Below are 17,355 nucleotides of genomic sequence, written 5' to 3' on the forward strand. Positions count from 1 at the left end.
AGAAGCGATGTGCACCTTTACCATTGTCCTTGGAGGAGGAAATTATTATAGGCTGCACTGTGCATCAGATAATAGTCTCATCTTTGTAAATTATTTTATGATTTTTGCAAGTTTGGGGATTCAGACATTTTTGCTATTGTTCTGTTGCTTTGTTTCTGATGTATTGGTTCAAAAAAGAAAGCTGGAGGAAGAACAGCAATAAAACATGAGCAAAGTGATGCCAGAGATGCTCATTTAGTTCCCATTAGCACAATAAATGAGAATATGATGAGGTTTGGTTTGGTTTTATGTTCCCATACTTCTCAACAAGGATGATTTTAGACCTGTATCACAAATGGAAACTGAGTCATAGGCCCACAGGACCAGTATGGAGCAAGGTGTTACAGTCTCTGCGGCTACTGATGTAACTCTGGCAGTTTTGGTGTGGGTTGTTTCTTCTTGGTTTTGTTTTTTGTTTGGTTTTTTTTTTTAAAGTGGGTAAGAGTCTTGTCTCATTTTCCTGTTTGTAAATCCAAAGACATTGAAATCTAAATCAGTGGACTAAAATAATTTCTGATGTAATTTATGGGTTTGCTTAAAGGGAAGAAAGCTTTCCTTGCTGCCATGTAGGCTTCAGTCAGTAGCAATGACCACAAGGTCCCTTGCTCACCTTCTCACACACCTGCAGCCTTTGGGACTGGATCCTGTAATGCAGGAGGTGTGTTACCAGCTGCCTTTGCGCTGGGAAGGAGCTGCTCCCATCCCACCAGGCACGGAAGCTGGAAATGTAACCAGTCTAAGGGTGCTTTCACTTCTAAAACAGGATCTAGCTTAGTGATTCCAGCCTGTTTTGTGGCGGTACTCACATAGTTGACGGTAATGACTGGAGGAACGTGTTATCTAAGGCTACTTTATCTTTTGAATATTTCTGTTATTGGCTGCTCTCATGTGTCTTGGGTCTGAGGGCTGTGACACCATTCATGCTGCTAGGGTCTTAGTCCCTTCTCACAGTTGTTCCTAATAGAATTTTCTGGGAGGGGCAGAAGGGGGGAAAATCTGTTTAAATACAGGTTTTAGGTTAAGAGAGGAGAATGTACATAATGGGCAGTTTTCTGTTCTCCCTAAAGTGCTCTGGGCTGAGAGGAGGTGTCCTGGCTCTTTCTGCATGCTAATGGTTATTATGGTTCCTGCTAATGGTTATAGTAGATCACCGTACCATAGACAGCACCTTGACAGTGCTTAGTATGTGGCTGGTCCATATTCAAGGCTCTTGATACCAGTGATGCTGGTGGCATTGTGCTGCTTTAGCTGCCTCCTTCTCCAGAGGTGTGGGTCTGGCATTTTCACTTGTGCTGTGGCTCACCTTCTCCCTTAGCTTGACTGACTTTCATTTTATCTAGTGCCAAGCCTTCAAGTATTTTACTTTGACATGAAGAGTGGCAAGTGATTTTTTTTTTTTTTTTTTTTTTTTTTAAATTTTAACCAGTCTCCTGGCTTTGTGGGACTGCACAATGCCCTGGTAGTCCTCTGCAGCTCTGCACTGCCCTCGCAGGAGCTACAGAACATGCCCAGAGCCCACAGTGAAAAGCTGAATACAGACAGTCCGAGACAATCCTAATTGGAGTCTTGTGTGATGTAGAGACACACTACTGCTGTTCTTTCAGATAACAGTGTTAAAGGCAGATTTCTATGAAGAAAAATACCCTCTGCTTTTGCCCTTTGCCCGTTTTGTGTTGCGTGAAGCTAGTGCTGGGATTGATGAAAGTTGGAAGAGTTGGGAAGAGAGTCAATGCAAACCACTAACTGGGTCATGTTCAGTGAATCGCATGGACAAAAACATGTTTCTATGGCTTCTTTTTAGAAAACCATGCTAATAAATCCTCGTCTCTTTTTAGTTATATTTTTGTGAGCATTGTAAGTTTCTTGGTGTTTTTTGTTTGTTCCTCCCAAATTCAAATTTACATTAGATGGCTTTCCCTGAAAGTTCACTTTTTCAGGTTGAGTTTCTATAATATGATACAGGCCAACCTGTAGATGATTTACTCATCCATGTTTTCAGTGCTCAGAACAAAAATCTGCTTTCTTTATGCACTTTGCCTTTTGGGAAGTGTAGATGCAAGACCTATTCCTACAACTGGGTTTTACTTATGTATCTCAATAACCAGAAAGCCATGACCTCATGAAGACAGGATTCACTAAACTTCTTGGCTTAAATTCACTTACTTTGCTCTTATATTGCAAGTAGAACTCCTTAAGTTGCAAGCAGGGCTGTGGTCAAGCTGAGGGAGGCTCCTTCCAGTGAAAGCTCGACATCAGCCCTGACTTGCATTAACAACTGAGGGGAAAAAAAGCAGATCCTGGGAGCACTTGTGAGCTGGCAGGGTAGCCTGCTAGATCAGGGATGGCACTGATGTGTTGTACCTGCCTCTGTTGCAAACACGCTTCAGTGCTTCTCCTGCAATGCAAACAGATTGTCACTATCAGTGTTTACTTAGAGCTGTGTAAGACCATGTAAGTCAGTAGAAACTTATGCACCATTTGGTAAAAAGGGGCAGCACAGGATGAATGCTGACTTGGGAAGAGTTGAGTATCTGAGCTTATCTCACACCTCGTGACTCTCACGGTGTGTGCTCGGTGTGCACGGCATTGCTCCATGCCTGGCCCGTGCTGCAGGGCTCCTCAGCCAGGGGGTTCTCTGGGCACGTTGGCTCCCATGACTCTGCATGGCCTGTTCCTTAAATACTCCTCAGAGGCTTGACAACAAGCCTTTTAAAGCTGGTCAGGAAATAGAGCTGTGCTCAGTTTGCCTTGAGCTCCACAGAACCAGAGCTGCAAAAAGGCTTTAACCCATACTGACCCCAGACAGATGCCCAGTGCTCAGCACAGCTCTGGATGCACACCAGGATGTTCCTGCAGGCATCGCCCCAAAGACCCTGCAAAGTTTCTGACTACAGTTGTAGCCAGGCACACTGTTGCCACCGCCTTGTGCCGTGCACGGAGAAATCCCAAGGTGCAAGGGAAGCCATGGCTTTAACTTTGCTTGCTGCCTGCCCTGATCGGAGCAGCCTAGTGATTTTGACTGCTAGTCAGATAGGCAAAATCAGCTACTAATTACTATTCTCACAGAACTTGAAGTTGCCAAATTTGTGTTACAAGAAAAGTAGGGGATCGTTTTGAGTGAGAAGGAGCGCCTGTTACTGACTTTGTGGCTGTGTTTCCGTACAAACAAGCATGCTCATGTTTTCCATACCATCAAGGAACGAAGATATATAGTCCGCTCTGTTCATGTTCACCCATATGCTGATGAATTTAGGCTCAGAATTATTGTATGATGACAGGAGAGAAAACTAGTACCTCACGGGCAGTGTTAAGCAACAGCTCTCAAAGTTTGTGAGAGTAACAGAAGATGAATGACCTCGTAATTCTCCTCTGTTTCCTGTCTCCAAAGGTTAGAGCATGGAGAGTTGTCTGCTTTCAAGCAGAGAAGCACCTAGTTCCATCAGCAGTCTGACACCTGAGTTTTTTGCCCAGAATGAATCTGAAAAGTTCAAATAGCATTTGAAAAAGTAAAACCTAACCGAATGTATCTTTTTCCTCTCATTTCTCCCCTCCTCCAGACTTCTTTCCTGCCTTACTGTATTCCCTACTTAAGCAGATGATAAAAATTAGTTTTCCAAGATGGGAAAAGGCCAGCACTATGCTGTGCAACTCATCTGTGGTCTCAGAAGAGGAAGGTGGGGTCTGTCGTGGCTCATGTGATGGGGCTGTTAAACGTGCTCCAGCGGCAGCATTTGTAGTGCGTGTGACATGTGCAAGCCAGAGAGATAACCCTGTGGTTCCAGGTTAAGCATAAGCAAGGTGTGTGTGGCAGTCATACGTGCTGTGAAACGCAGCACAGTTTCAAAGCCCCGAGAAGAGAGTGTAGGAGTGGAAGCATGAGCATGTACCTATCTAAATGTTGTTTTATTCTAATATTTTTTTACCTTTGAGATTAGTTGGAGGATCTTGTTCCTTTCTGCGACTCTGAATCATGACTACTGGACTCTTCCATCCCCCTTGTTGTTTGCTGCACCAAGATAAACATTTCCCAATCAGAAGGCATTAACCAGTGAAGATTCTTGCTGGAATTAAAATTTGAAGGGCTCAGTTATGTCAAAATGCAATAGTGCCTTCCATGAAGTGTGTGTTGCTGGCATGAAATTTTTTATTTCAATTAAAACTAAAAGGAAGTGTTTCAACTTGAAACTACAGGAAGTGATTTCCTAGTTTTGATTTATCAAGAACTTGTTCTCTCAGCTTCTGTTGCTCCTTTTGGGGAAGTAAGATGGCAGAGAAGACAAAAGAAAATGATGACTGAAAAGTAGAGGTGAGGTAATTCCCTTTTATATTTTTAAATTTTTTTTCTGTTACTTCAGGAAAATTGAAATTATGTTGCTATAACTGGTATTTTTTTAGACCAGGAGCTGCTTCCTCTCTGAACACCAGATAGGCTTTCAGATGCATTGTATCCACCAAATCCTTGTGAACACCAGGATCCGATACCACTAAATATCCAGTAAGAATCCTAAAGCCTAAAGAATGATTCCCTGTGGTTGTGTGAAATGAGGTGCAGCATAGGTGTAGGTCTGCTGCAGGCTCCTGCCCTTGTGCTTTGCTCCCTTGAGCACCCTTATCATTGAGGATGCTTACATGGTACCTTGCAGACTGGAGTCCCAAAGTACAAGGGAGCCATTTGGAGATAACTGGGTGGCTTTTCTCAGCGTGTGGATGGAAGGACTCCTGCCAAGCACCAGGCACTTGCATCATCTGGGCACTTGCATCATCTGGGCACTGGCCAGAACAGTAAAGTTCAAATCCAGGTTTTTGGTTCAGCCCCATTCACTAATATAGGTGGTGAGTGGTGATGTTCCAAGTAAAAATTGCACAGCAGAGCTCACTTGAAATAATTTATGATCCAGGAAGAAAAATCTTTGCTAAGAATAACTTTTTAATTACATCAGGTCAGTAAATTATTCTGCGGATTCATGCCCAGGACAAGTCTTGGGTATAGAAGATGTGTTAACTTCAGTATGTCCACACATAAAGTTGTTGGTTTGCGTATTGTTCTCATTGAGTTCACAAAAAAAAAAATCTCCGTATTTAGCTCCTTCAACGCACAAATTACAGATGAGCACAGTAACACTTGTGTGGCCTTAAACTGCATTTATATTTCCCGCAGTACATCTCTGCTAAGCATCGCAGACTCTTTGCCTGTTGGCAGTTGTGCTGGGATGGGAAACCAGCATCGTTCACGTTCATCAGATGGAGTGACTTAATGAGGGAGCTGCCCTTGGGTGGACTCGGACCTTTTCATCTCCCTTACATAGTTTCCTTCAGTAAGCTGAACTTTCCACTCCATTCCAGCATGTAACATGCTTTAGTTTCTTCATGTGGTGTATTTTCTTACTACTATTCAGTGTAGTTTTGGCTTCTCTCTTCATATTTGGCAAGAATTTATTTCTACACATACGTGGAGATAAAACAGATTTTCTTACAGAATCTTCCTAAATACGATGGTGGAAGTCTGTTGAAGGGGGGGAAAATAAACCAGCCAAGTTGCATGTTGCTTTATAATTGTTTTTTTAGGAAGTATTAAAAAAATGCTGTCATGACAAATGAAGGAAAGATATGTTTTAGTATCCCAAGTAACAGCTTTAGAAAGCAATGCTTCAAACGCTGTGCGTTGACTAGTGAAAGCATCATGACTTGGGCTTTGCTAGTCATACAAAATAAACTCCAAGTGTGTTTATAGAACCAAAAAAAAAAAAATCTCCTGTGGTTATGCTGCAGGGTAACTCCTGAATGTTGTAGCTTTGTTTAATCTGCAGCTTGGGAAGTCTGACTGACCAAGTCTGTCTCCAGAAAAATTAGAAATCATATCAGAATTACTAGTTGGTATTGTTTCAAGATACTGCTAATCTTTCATTTGCAGCAGTAATTTGATTTGCATGGGCTCTTGTAGTTCAGACCACATGGAACTGTTTTGATGAAGACTTGAACCACAGTTTGATACTGGTTTAATGAAGGCCAATACAGTAGACACTCGGCTGACATTTTTTTGAATAATCCTTGTTTGTTTTTGCCATGTGTCCTGGCTTTATCAGTAAGCTGTACTTAAGATCAGTATCTTCTTCAGCACATCCACATCTATTTATTTATTTATTTATTTTCTGTATGGCAGGTCATCCTTTTTGTGTTTTGATTTCTGTTCCTTCAGGGTGCTGATCATTTTTCTGTTATTCTGCTCCCAGTTGTCTCAAAGTCTAAATAAAGGCTTAGATAACTTTGCCAGCTACAGAAAAGTAGCAAGGAGAGGGGTTGACTGACAGTCCCCCCTTTTAACTTTACACAATGTAATCTGTACTTAAAGTGTCACTCCTATTATTATGGATTAAACAAGACCATCATGGTTATCATGTTGGAAGTTTTGGCATAGCACAGGCTGTAGGACTTCCCTGAATTTATGTCTGTTCATGAATACTTGCTTTCCTTGGCCACAAATCTGTTAGTTTTGTTCCCTGTTGTTTTTGAAAATGATTAACCTTCTGTAATGAACCAAACTCTGCTATCACAGTGACTCTTTAGGCGGTCCTGGATTGTATTTGCCAATGTCTCTGTCCCAGATCTGAGCACAACTAATGACTGGAAGGAATGTTGCCACTGTCCTTTGACCGTTTCTAACAGTGCTGTGACATCTTTAGTGTTACCATTGGTAGGGACGATAGTACAGAGTTTGTTTAAACAGCTCACAGAAACAATAGTTCTCCTTTTAACAGGGTAGCAGCCTTCTAATATCAGGCTGCAGAATTAGGTTACGCTAAGAAAGGTGAACCCACCACTTTCTGATCTGAGCATTGAGTGGAACGTCAACTGACACCTATTGCAAGGGACTTCTTTTTGTCTTTGGAGTTCAGCTAAGCTGTGTTTTATCAGTCTCACCAAAAAGATGGCAAAGTGTTTTGGCTAACAAACAAATGCGCTGTTTAGAAAACACCAACCATTCCACTGTTTGCAATTTTCAGTGCCATTTGACTGTGTAGTCTTGTAATTAGATGGTGTAAAGTACTTAACATGTTACACAAATATGTCAAAACGCATTAACAGCACAAGTGTTCTTTACTGCTTTCCTAAATACATTTCACAATATGTCGTACTAGAATCCACCTCTTGTCATTATTTATAAACTGCAAAGAAGTTAAGATCACGAAGAATTAGATGATTAGCATGAGACTGTCTTTCTGTACTAAGAATATATATTGTCATGATAATGTATAGAGCGAAGCATACAAATCTCTTCTCATCTAAAATGAGAAGACAGCCTGGAATGAAACACAACAAATTATGTTTTTCGTATTCACTCAGATCAACTTGCTGCTGCTGCTTAATTCCTATTCAGTTCAACTCCTTCTTTGCAAACTTTTGGGTTACCTCCAGCCTTTGCATTTGAATGCCTTTTAGGCATTATGTTACTTCTGAGTGGCATTTGGCCATGGTTTCTGACATGTGGGGAGGCCAGCCGCCCACCTGCTTCTGGGAAGGATCCTTCCCACAGAACAAACAGCTTTGCAACACTTTACCCTGCCAAGGCAACAACTAACCAAGTAGTTTCCTTATAAATGAGAAGGTAGGACTTGGTGCTTCCTTAAAGACCATCGTCTGTGCTGAACTTTGAGATGACCCACAGCAGTACTGCCGCAAGCGTGCGCTTTGTGCGTGACCCAGAACCAATGGAAGTCGCGTTCGTTCCGGTATTACCGCCCGTGTGATCTCGGCAGGCCTGGGGACCACGGGTCTTGAGGAGACACTTCTGGTGCATCCCTGCAAGTGAGGCCAGCCAGTATGCTTGTATGCTTCCCTGCCCTGCGTTCTTCTCCTGTGGAAACTTGAGTGCTGTTTGCAAACTGAAATGATGCTGTTGCTGCATCCTACACACGCTTTCCTGCTCTGTGCAAGCTTGGGTATTACTTCCATACACAGTGTAAGCTTTGCAGTTTCAAAGATCTAATCTAATAATAGATTGGTCTACATTTGCTGCGTTGCCAGAAAAAGACATATGTTGTCAGGCAGTCGAAGTCAGCAACAGTGCTGAAGTGGAAATGTGCTGAAACATGAAGAAGGCAGAAATCCAGAAGAATCTATCTGAGGTTTGGCTATTAGGAAACTAAAAATATTGTTGTCTTACATATATGCTTTCCACACGTACTTAGAGAAATACTGTTTGCCTGATGTCTCAAAATTACTAAAGGGCAATTCTTTTCCTTTCTTGGCTTTGGTGTGATAATAGAAGATGCTGTTGGCATTCAGCTTCTTGAGAACTTGTGTTAAGAGGAAAGAGAAATGATTGGAATAACTTGAATGGAAAAAACATGTATAGTGCAGGAGAGAGATATGACATTGAGTTCCTTCTGTCATTGATGATTCAAGACAGTTTTTGAGCTGCATTCACAGTGGAAGTAGATCTTTACATATCTAGGCTGAGGCACAGGTTTTAGGGTGAGGACTTGAATTTTGGCAGCATGTGATGGTAAGAAAATTTTCCACGCCATATTTTATCACACAGTGTTTGCAATTCCAATTTTTCATTTTTAGATTTTCCCTGGGAAAAATAATGCATCATTGGCTTAAAGTGAATGTATACCACAAGAAGCACTGGTCTTCTCTGGGTTGGTGAAAAGACTTCACTTTTGAATTCAGATGGCTCTACGCTGCTGACCTTTTACAGAATTGCAGTGAGGTGGGGATTGGGCTTTGAGATGGTATATGAAGATGTGAGGCTTTGACATGCGCTCTGAGCCAGCAGTTATGGGATTTCATCTGTACACGTCCCTTAAATACCATCGCTTTTAGATGTGTGCTAAGAGAATGGCATCTGTCACAATCGTACTTTTTCTGCTGGGGTCAATGTGTGCACACAGACGTGTATTACTGTTCTGGAACAAACTCCTCCATAAATGCCATCATAGATGAGGAAATTTTTTTTTCTTTTTAATATTAACGTCTCCTTCTTTAAGACCACTAGCTTTTCTCCAGTCAGCATGTATGTGGCTCAGTCGGGTAGTAGCAGCAAAGAATTTTATTTCAATGACTTCTCCAGGGAATTCATCCACTAAATAATAAATACTTATACCTCCTGGGACCCACCTGAAGCACCATCCCAGAAGTCCTTTTTACCCAGCTTAGATCACCCCTCACACAGGTATCATCCTTGTGCAGTTAAGAAGTGAGAGTAAAAATTTGGGGCTGCTACTGTTTTCTGCTTGCTCTTGGCACTGTTCCTGGAGAGAGTTGAGTTAGAAAATGTGGCTGTCACAGCAGTTATTACCAATGACATAAAATAATTAAGTTGTGGTTTCTGTTGTGGTGGGGCCACTTCTGTATTTTATAGTGATATGTCTGTGCTAGGAGGGAGAGTGTCATGCTTGATTGTCCTGACGGATTGTTCCAGGAAAACAGGACGACTCTCTAAAGGCAGGTTGTCTAATACTTTTTATTTACATGAAATCCTGTTGGTTACATGGCAAATCACTAACAGAGCTACATGTTGTTTCTTCTAGTTTTTCTGATGCGGTGAGGGGGAGGGCAGCAGCCATCTCATTTTTCTCCCTGTTGTTTTTGGAGGGGATAGCTGCAATCTTTGCTCTTTTCAGCTGGTCAAAAGAAAGCTTAAGCCAGTCTTTAGTCTGATTCTGTAATCAAGTGAATGCTTTCATTTTCTGATGCTTGAGCTGCTAGCGTGGGGTTCCTGGCTTTCAGAAGTCCTGAAGACTTTGGACATAGATGCTCAGCAGTGCTGAGAAGCCCTGGTAGTCCCTGGTTGCTGGGTCCTGCTGAACTCTGTTCCGTGCAGGAATTATACTGTGAACATGCTGTGAAATTTGGGGGCCTTAAGAACAATCTTTCTTTTTCCAGTATTTACCATATTTTCTATAGGTTGCCTCAGATAAATCTGATAGTATTACAGTGTAACTGCGAAAGTCTGCTCTTTGGTCCTTATAGACACAGGCTCTTCCTGTTGCACCCAATTTAGCTTCCTAGAGGGAAAAATTTCTCTTGTGGCTTGGGTGGCAAATACAGTCGGTGCAGTCTGGCGTGCTCCTGGAGGGGCCAGGGTCGGGGAAGCCGGCCAACACTGTGCTCATGCTCAACAAGTGCATGCTCTGCTGAAGGTGAACACGAGCTTGCAAAACATTGTGCAAACCTTCCCGCTGTTGCTGGGGACCAGCTGGATAGAAGCTGGAGAAAGGTTGGTTTGGTTTGGTTTGGGTTTTGGTTTGGTTTTTTTTTTTTTGGTAGATGTTGCTGTACATATGTTGGTGTGTCAGGGAGGAAAACTTTTCAACTATATGTGGTGTTAAGCCTTAAGGCTGAGGCTTTTTTTTGTTTGCGTGTCTACAGTGGAAGAATCCCATGTCACATTTGTTTTGTATCTCACGTTCGAGGTGACATTGTGCTCAGTGCTGAATGAGATGGAGAGGCTGTGCTGCACATGGCCTGCGGTGTGAAAAGATGAGCATGGAGCAGAACAGAGGCAATGAGAGACGAGGGCAGGCGGGGAAGTTCGACCTTGTGTTGTGTGCTTGATGGCCTCTAACACTTGTCTCTTCACCTGGAGCTCCCCAGGGAAGGGAGGCGTTTGCTGAGGGAAGGGGCAAGGACCAGCAAAGGGAATTGGGATGCTGTCAGCTGGTGGGAGCAGGAAGAGGTACTGCTTGAGAGATTGGATGTCAAACCTTGACAAGGCAAGAAACTTCAGTGGGTAAATAGGGAAGACGGGTGCATGTATGAACCATGGGAAGGTTTTGGGAGTTGTTGGAATGATCAGTTGGTGAGCAAAGCCTTTTGCTCTGTGTTAGTGCAATAGAGCAGGTCCTGGACTGTGACGGGAAGCCTTAAGGGATATAGTAATTAAGAAAAGTAACTAAGAACTAAGTCATAAAAATAATAAGTGTTTTACCAGCTCTTTTGTGCATAGGCAGGCAGCAGGGAATGTGGGTCATGCAGTGTGAGTGGCTGAGCCAGGAATAAAATCCAGGTCTGTTAATGCCTCGGGCCTCTCCATAAACACCAGACCATGACTCTTCCCTCCGGCACAGCTTGGGTGGGAAAGGACCTCCGATATAGGTGGAAGACCAGGCTCCACTCAGTCCAGCAGCTAATCGTGTTCTCCTGCTGTTTGCTTTTGCCAGGTGCAAGTTCTTCAGCCTCACGGAAACCCCAGAGGACTACACCATCATTGTGGATGAAGAGGGCTTCCTAGGTAAGTGTCGGCGTGTGCCAGTTCGGCATCCAACCTGGGGCTGGAGGAGGAAAACATGTCATCTCTTGCTGAGATTATAAACCAGAGCGTTTGTAAAACAGGTCTGTTTGTCAGTGCTAGTAGTACAGCTATGAAAGGGGCTTTGATCACTTAAGCACACTGTCTCTGCTGCTCTGCTGTACAAGGTGTTTCACACATGGAATATGGATAGATTTTAATGCTGGGAGAAGAGCACATGCAAGTCTTAAAAAGCAGCTTAAGCATATTTGAAAAAACAAAACCATTTGCATTTCCTTGTGTTAAAATGAGCTGGCCTTTGTCCCTAAACCTCCACAGGCACACCACATCTTGTGTCTCCAGCTTGTTCATCCAACCTCTCTCTTAAAAAGGAGCACTTGAAGATGAGTAGTTCAAATCATCCCCACAACCATCACAATGCTGTAGAGTTGTGAATTGGCTCCTTTGGCTCGTCACTGAAAGCTGTGATTTGTCCCCCTTTCTTACACTCGGCTCTCTCCATACTAAGTGTGCAGTCCTTGCCTCTGGTGTCTGAAGGTCTCTCTCAGCCTGTGTCAAAGGTGGAGTCGGCTGTGTGTCAAAAAAGGTAGTTGGCATGTGCTTGGGAGCTGCAGACACTTGGCGTGGGGCGAGTGCTGATGGAGAGAATGGTTTGGCTTTGTGGATGGAAATAGTTTGTAATAACATTTATCATGTGGGGAGGTTTTGTTTGCAGCAGTGTTACTGAGGTGGTGGAATGAGGAAGTATTGTGCAGCTATTATTATTTTTGTTCAGTCGCTGCTTTCTGTGGTTGGAATAAAAAGTCTACACGTTTTACCAGTTTGGAGAAAATTCATTAAAATATGAAAAAAAGAGGATTTCGTTCCTAAATAGGAATTAACTGTTGAGTAGCTACTTTGTGACGCTGTAATATTCAGTGGGTTTGTAATATCCAAACCCTAAGGAGAAAATTAGGAACTATACCATCTTTATTTAGTACAGAGTCAAAGTTTTATAAAATCAGTAGCATTACTGAATTATTCCCCTTTCTGTTTCAGGAGTACTCATAAACATAATAGAACAAATTGTTATATTTTAGAACACTCGTGGCTAAACATTTTCATAAAATAATCACTAGGTTGAGAAGAAGTGAATGGATCTTTACAGCTATTGCTGTTTGTCATTTGGGAGTTGTGGGGTTTGATTGAAAGTGTATGTCGTGTGTTCTGCTTTTACTCCCAAAAGAGGAGGTGACATATGATTCTGCTGCCAGAATGTCCCTTGTTGCATTTGTTCATGGGACATATGTACAAAAATTTTATTCCTATTATAGGTAGTATCAGCTTTTTTATTATCGGTGGCAGCTGGGGGAAATAGAGTTAAATTTGGTTTTGTCATAATAGTAGGATGCAAAGCCTCCCTACAAGAGCTTTATTTTAAGAGAGAAGTCACCAAAGGAGGAGAAGGGTTTTTTTTCCCCAGGGCCACAGCACGTGGCAGAGCAAGAAACCTGGAGATTCCCATTCTCAGGAGGGAGTCTGCGTCACTGAACCGTGCTGTCTCTGCAGATTTGGCATGCTAGTCTCCAGCATCACATCTGTGTCTGTGACGTCCACAGCACTCATTTCTCTGCCCAGTTGGCACAAGGCAGATTCCTCAATTAAATCACTGGTGGCAAGTTTGGACTGCAACCACTCCCGTACAGCTTCTAGCAGCCACGCTGCTATTTATCTCTCTGGAAGTTATTCCAGCTTGAAACAAGGTACGCTCAAGCAGTGGTTTTGCCCGTCAGTAGTTGGGGACTGTGTTGCACTGTGCGTGCCACCGGTTGTACTTGGAGCAAATCCCAGGTCTAGCCAGACCAGTGTCCTCGAGGAGCTGCATGTCCCGCTGGTGCCCCAGGTAATCTCTGTGAACCAGACAGTGCTGCTGCACTTCAAAGCAGCAGTCCTCTCTGCTTGGACCCTTTCGACTGCGTTACCTTGGCTCTCGTAGGCACATGAATTTACTGCTGTTGGTTACAGTACCCATGTAGCTTCTGTTGGGCTATGGTTTTGGCAGCCTATAACATCCCTTTTTTCAAATACGCTGCGTGCAGTTGGGCTGTTAAAGCAGGACTCTTCAGGAGAAAAGATCACCTTCCAGGCAACACAGGGGAAGAAAGGAGCACACTAAGACGTTCCTCTGCTATGGCACGGCATGGAAACCAGGTGCAAAACCCAGCATGGGTGGTAGTGTCATAGAGCTGGCAGCTTCATCACCTTTTCTTTGCTTTTTGATAGTAAGTGATGATCTACTAGCAAGACTTGTATGCTCTGCATCCTGCTAACTCTTCTAACACAACCCCCATGCCCTTTAGGTTTGTGTCCAGCCCATGTTTTTCTTTCTGAATTGGCACCACCACATCCAAAGCTTCCTCTCAGGGTTAGCCCTGACCGCAGTCTCCACTGTTGCTCCATTCCTGTTTCTCATTTCAATATGCCGTAAGTTTTTCATGGTCTGGAGGAATTCAGGATCTACCATCTAGGATGCCTTGTAACAGTGTAAGGTCTCTGCTTCACTCCCTGCTTCCCCTCGCAGTCTGGCTATAAATATCTTAGGAGGAGGAATCTCACTTGGCCTTTGTATAGCGTGTAATCAGCCCATAGGCTTGAACAGGATCAAAATCTGTAAGAATTGCAGCATCCCACCTTCTTACAAAACAGCACCAATGATGTCTGCCTCAAGTGCATCAGCTGCTTCTTGACCTGACTAGCGAAGTGCCGGGTTCTGCTCAAGAATTACAGAGTAAATTTTCACCTTTGGTGAGCAGTTTAGGTAGCAAGTCCAGCAGCAACTGACTTTTTTTTCCTCTCCAGGTAACTTTTGTTCTTGCAGTGCTTAACAAACTCGATGTAAGTCTCTGAAGGGCAGGCTTTGCTGTGTGGAAAATTAGGACCTTTCTTTTCTGAGGCACCTGTATTTTTTGCTGCAGCAGCAGTGAGAAGATTGTCCTGTGAGCTGGCATCTCTCACATTACCGAGGCCCCTTCTGCATATCACAAAGAGCACTGAAGGGAAGAGAATAGGCTGGAGAAATACTGGCACTTTCAGCAATCCTTGAAGTTAACACTTCAAACATCCTGACATACAGTAATCATTCTTAACTGTTTTGTCAGAAAATAATCCTCAAGCTTGTTTCCCTGAGAGTAGCTAGTGAGTTGGGCTGGTAAAGAAGTCATTATTTCTTCTCCCCAGAAAACGTCTGCAGTGCAAAGCCATAACCTGCTTAAGCATTCATCGTGCTGGAAGGGAACAGCTACAGCCTAATTCTTTGCTTTAATTCCCCAGCGGTGAGGTGGGGATTATAGCTGCACAGAACCTTGTTTGTTCCAGTGGCTGTTTCTTGGGCTTTGGCCTCTTAATGAGGAAGAATTTTATTCAGCAAATAACGCAGGGGGGACAGTGCACAGAAAGCTCTTTTCCTGGCTGATACTGAGGTGAATAAGCAGAAGGAGTTTGGCCGTGGGCCCTCCTGTGTTGAAGACAAGTGTCTCGGCTACTGGGGTGCTTGGACAGCCATGTAAAATCCTTGCATTTATCACCTGCTGTGCAGCCAGCGCGTGGCAGGGAAGCCGAGCAGCTGCTGCTCCCTGAAATATGGGAATATTTGTTTGAGTTTGGTTTGCTTTTTTCCCAAGGTTTGGCTGAAAGCAGGAGCTGCCCGTGCATGGTGCAGATACGCCATAGCCCCTACGCTCGCTGTCTAGTCTCTCCCTTTTTCAAAGGGCAGCAAGGACCAGACTCCCTCCGTCTCTGGGCAGCTGCACCAGCAGAGCTTTTAGCCTGTGATCTCGCTGGTCCCAGTAGCCTCCGTTCACCAAAGGAGATGAAAGGAGACTTTCCATGGAAGGAAAGCACATGCCAGCACACCTGGAGATAGCCATGCTCTCAGAAACCCTGTTAATGTGCACCAGGAAGTAGTTGCTGACATTGCAATCCTGTCCTGCAGATGCCATCTGAATAAAATAATGGGCTTTGGGGGTAGCAGCGTTCCTCCACTGGCACTCCCAACAGCTGGCACATGGCAGCTTCTGTACCATATATCCAGAGAGCCTTTTGTTGGAGAAAAAGGGGCAGTTTAGGTGTTTGGTTTGTTTTGATTGTCCCTTTTCCGTTCCTCGTTTCTCTAGCTGGTTTGCCTGCAGTCCTATTCATCCTTTTTTCTCTTGAAAGTCCACAACTAGGTTTAGCAATAGCTTGGGTAGCTTTCAGTGAAATGCCATTCATCTAGCCTCCCCTTTTACAGCACTCTTATTGCACAGCACAGTGTGAAATGAAGAACTAACGCTCTCCCTCAAACACCTTTATTCTCTACAAGGCTAATGAAGGAAGAGCCCATCCAGTGTCATTTATATAAATTGGTCCAGCTGCATGGAGGTGAGAGATGGCTACAGTTTACCCCTAGGTATTTCTTAGTTTCAGATCTCTTGCATCCACATGAAACCAAGCCAGACTGTTTGATAAGGACCTTCCCAGAATCACAACTGCTAGGACCTGGCTATGTCCTAAGGGAAAAGGAGCTCCTCTGTACTGTCATTCCTATGGCGAGGTAGTCTCTTCACACCCAGAAGGCAACAAGGTCTCGTTTTTGAGTTTCTGCCCTATTTATGACGGGAAGAGGAGTCTCCCTTTTTGGGGGGACGACAACCTCTAGCCTGTTGCTGCCCTGACCTAGCCTCCTCTGTGACCTTGGCAGCTGTTGAGTAGCTCCATAACCATCTGCATAAATGGGGTCTGTGACAGTGTGTCATCCAGGTGAAGCTGTCCTGAAGGTGGAAGATTGTAAAGCAACACGTTGCTACCATTTTCAGGGTGAGATCACTGCCTTCCCAGCCTTGGCACTTGGTTGGTGTCCCGTGCATGCAATCTTTCTCTGTAGGCAGTGAACTTAAAAGGTGTCAGAGAAGAGGAAAAGAAATCAAATGCTGGGGTCAAGGGAGGAGTGAATCCTTGTGATTTCCAAGTTGGTAAACATGCATATTCTAGTCTCGGGGAAATTGGGGGTAAGGGGAACACATGAGCTTTGTGTACTCTGATCTTCTTTCTCCTAGAACTGGCAAGTCCATTTCATGTAGGTCACTGCAGTCAGCAGACCTTAGGTTCTGACTGACCTCTTCCCAGAAAGGAAAAGCAATTTGATTTCAGTATTGAAGCAGCAGTAGGAAACATCTTCTCTCATGCAGATCCCCCGTGTGAACATAGAGCAAGACTCTCCATCTCCCTACACTGAGGTTCATCTGCGAGATGGAGGTCACAGTCCTTCCTTTAACCTTCTTTGGCTGCCTAGTATGGCTAGTAACTTCTCTAAGACTAGAAATCTGTGCATTTACAGAGTTTCCAGAATGAGAAGTTTCCTAATCTCAGTTCATACCTCACAATAAATTGCCGAGTACATTAAGAGTAATGGAACTATTTGAAAAATCTCAACTAGTTAGAGTGGCAAAGAGATTTTGTCAGAACTCATAAAATGTTGACCTCATTCTAACAGAAAGAAAGGATAAAAAGAAAAAAAAGTTCTCTTGCCAGCAGTGCATTGTTTTGATAACCATCATCCTCAGACAACCCGTTCCCTATCTGACCTTGGATTCAGGACCATTGTATGCTTTAGTACCACATTGAGTCCCTTTTGCAATAACATCAAAATGGTAAATTGCTTTCAGTGTCTTCTCTCTCATCCTGTATATAAAATGGGCAAGAAATCGGCTTATAAATAAGTGCAAGCACAGAACCCATCTAGCTGGGAGCAGTCTGTAACTTTATTTAGATACGGAGGGAAGCAAGCTAATAGATGCATCTGTTTTTTTGAATATTTCTTACTATAACTATTTCTCCTTTAATTTTTTATTGCCCAGTGACTAGGCCTTTGTATCTCAGGCACAGTGGCTTAATTTGCTTGCTGACATTTATAGCGCTGAATTCCTTCCCCTGGACCAGGAGAGCCTGCTGGTTGCTAGGCAGAAGATGTTTTTCTCTATTAAACACGTGCACTATCGCTCTCTTTTGGATCCCTGTATTGGCCAGACTACACTGTGTCTGTGGTT

The 17,355-nt window shown here is 43.6% G+C and overlaps 1 protein-coding gene across 1 annotated transcript in view; it reads left to right on the forward strand.

Annotated features, from left to right (window-relative positions):
- Positions 1-17,355, forward strand: part of CASTOR2 (cytosolic arginine sensor for mTORC1 subunit 2) — a 134,549-nt gene that overhangs the window by 54,176 nt on the left and 63,018 nt on the right. The window contains exon 2 of the mRNA XM_074890556.1: positions 11,205-11,275. Coding sequence (XP_074746657.1) covers positions 11,205-11,275 — 71 coding nt within the window. The remainder of the gene's footprint in view (positions 1-11,204; positions 11,276-17,355) is intronic.

Source organism: Strix uralensis, chromosome 20 (genome assembly GCF_047716275.1).
Source record: "Strix uralensis isolate ZFMK-TIS-50842 chromosome 20, bStrUra1, whole genome shotgun sequence".
NCBI lineage: Eukaryota > Metazoa > Chordata > Aves > Strigiformes > Strigidae > Strix > Strix uralensis.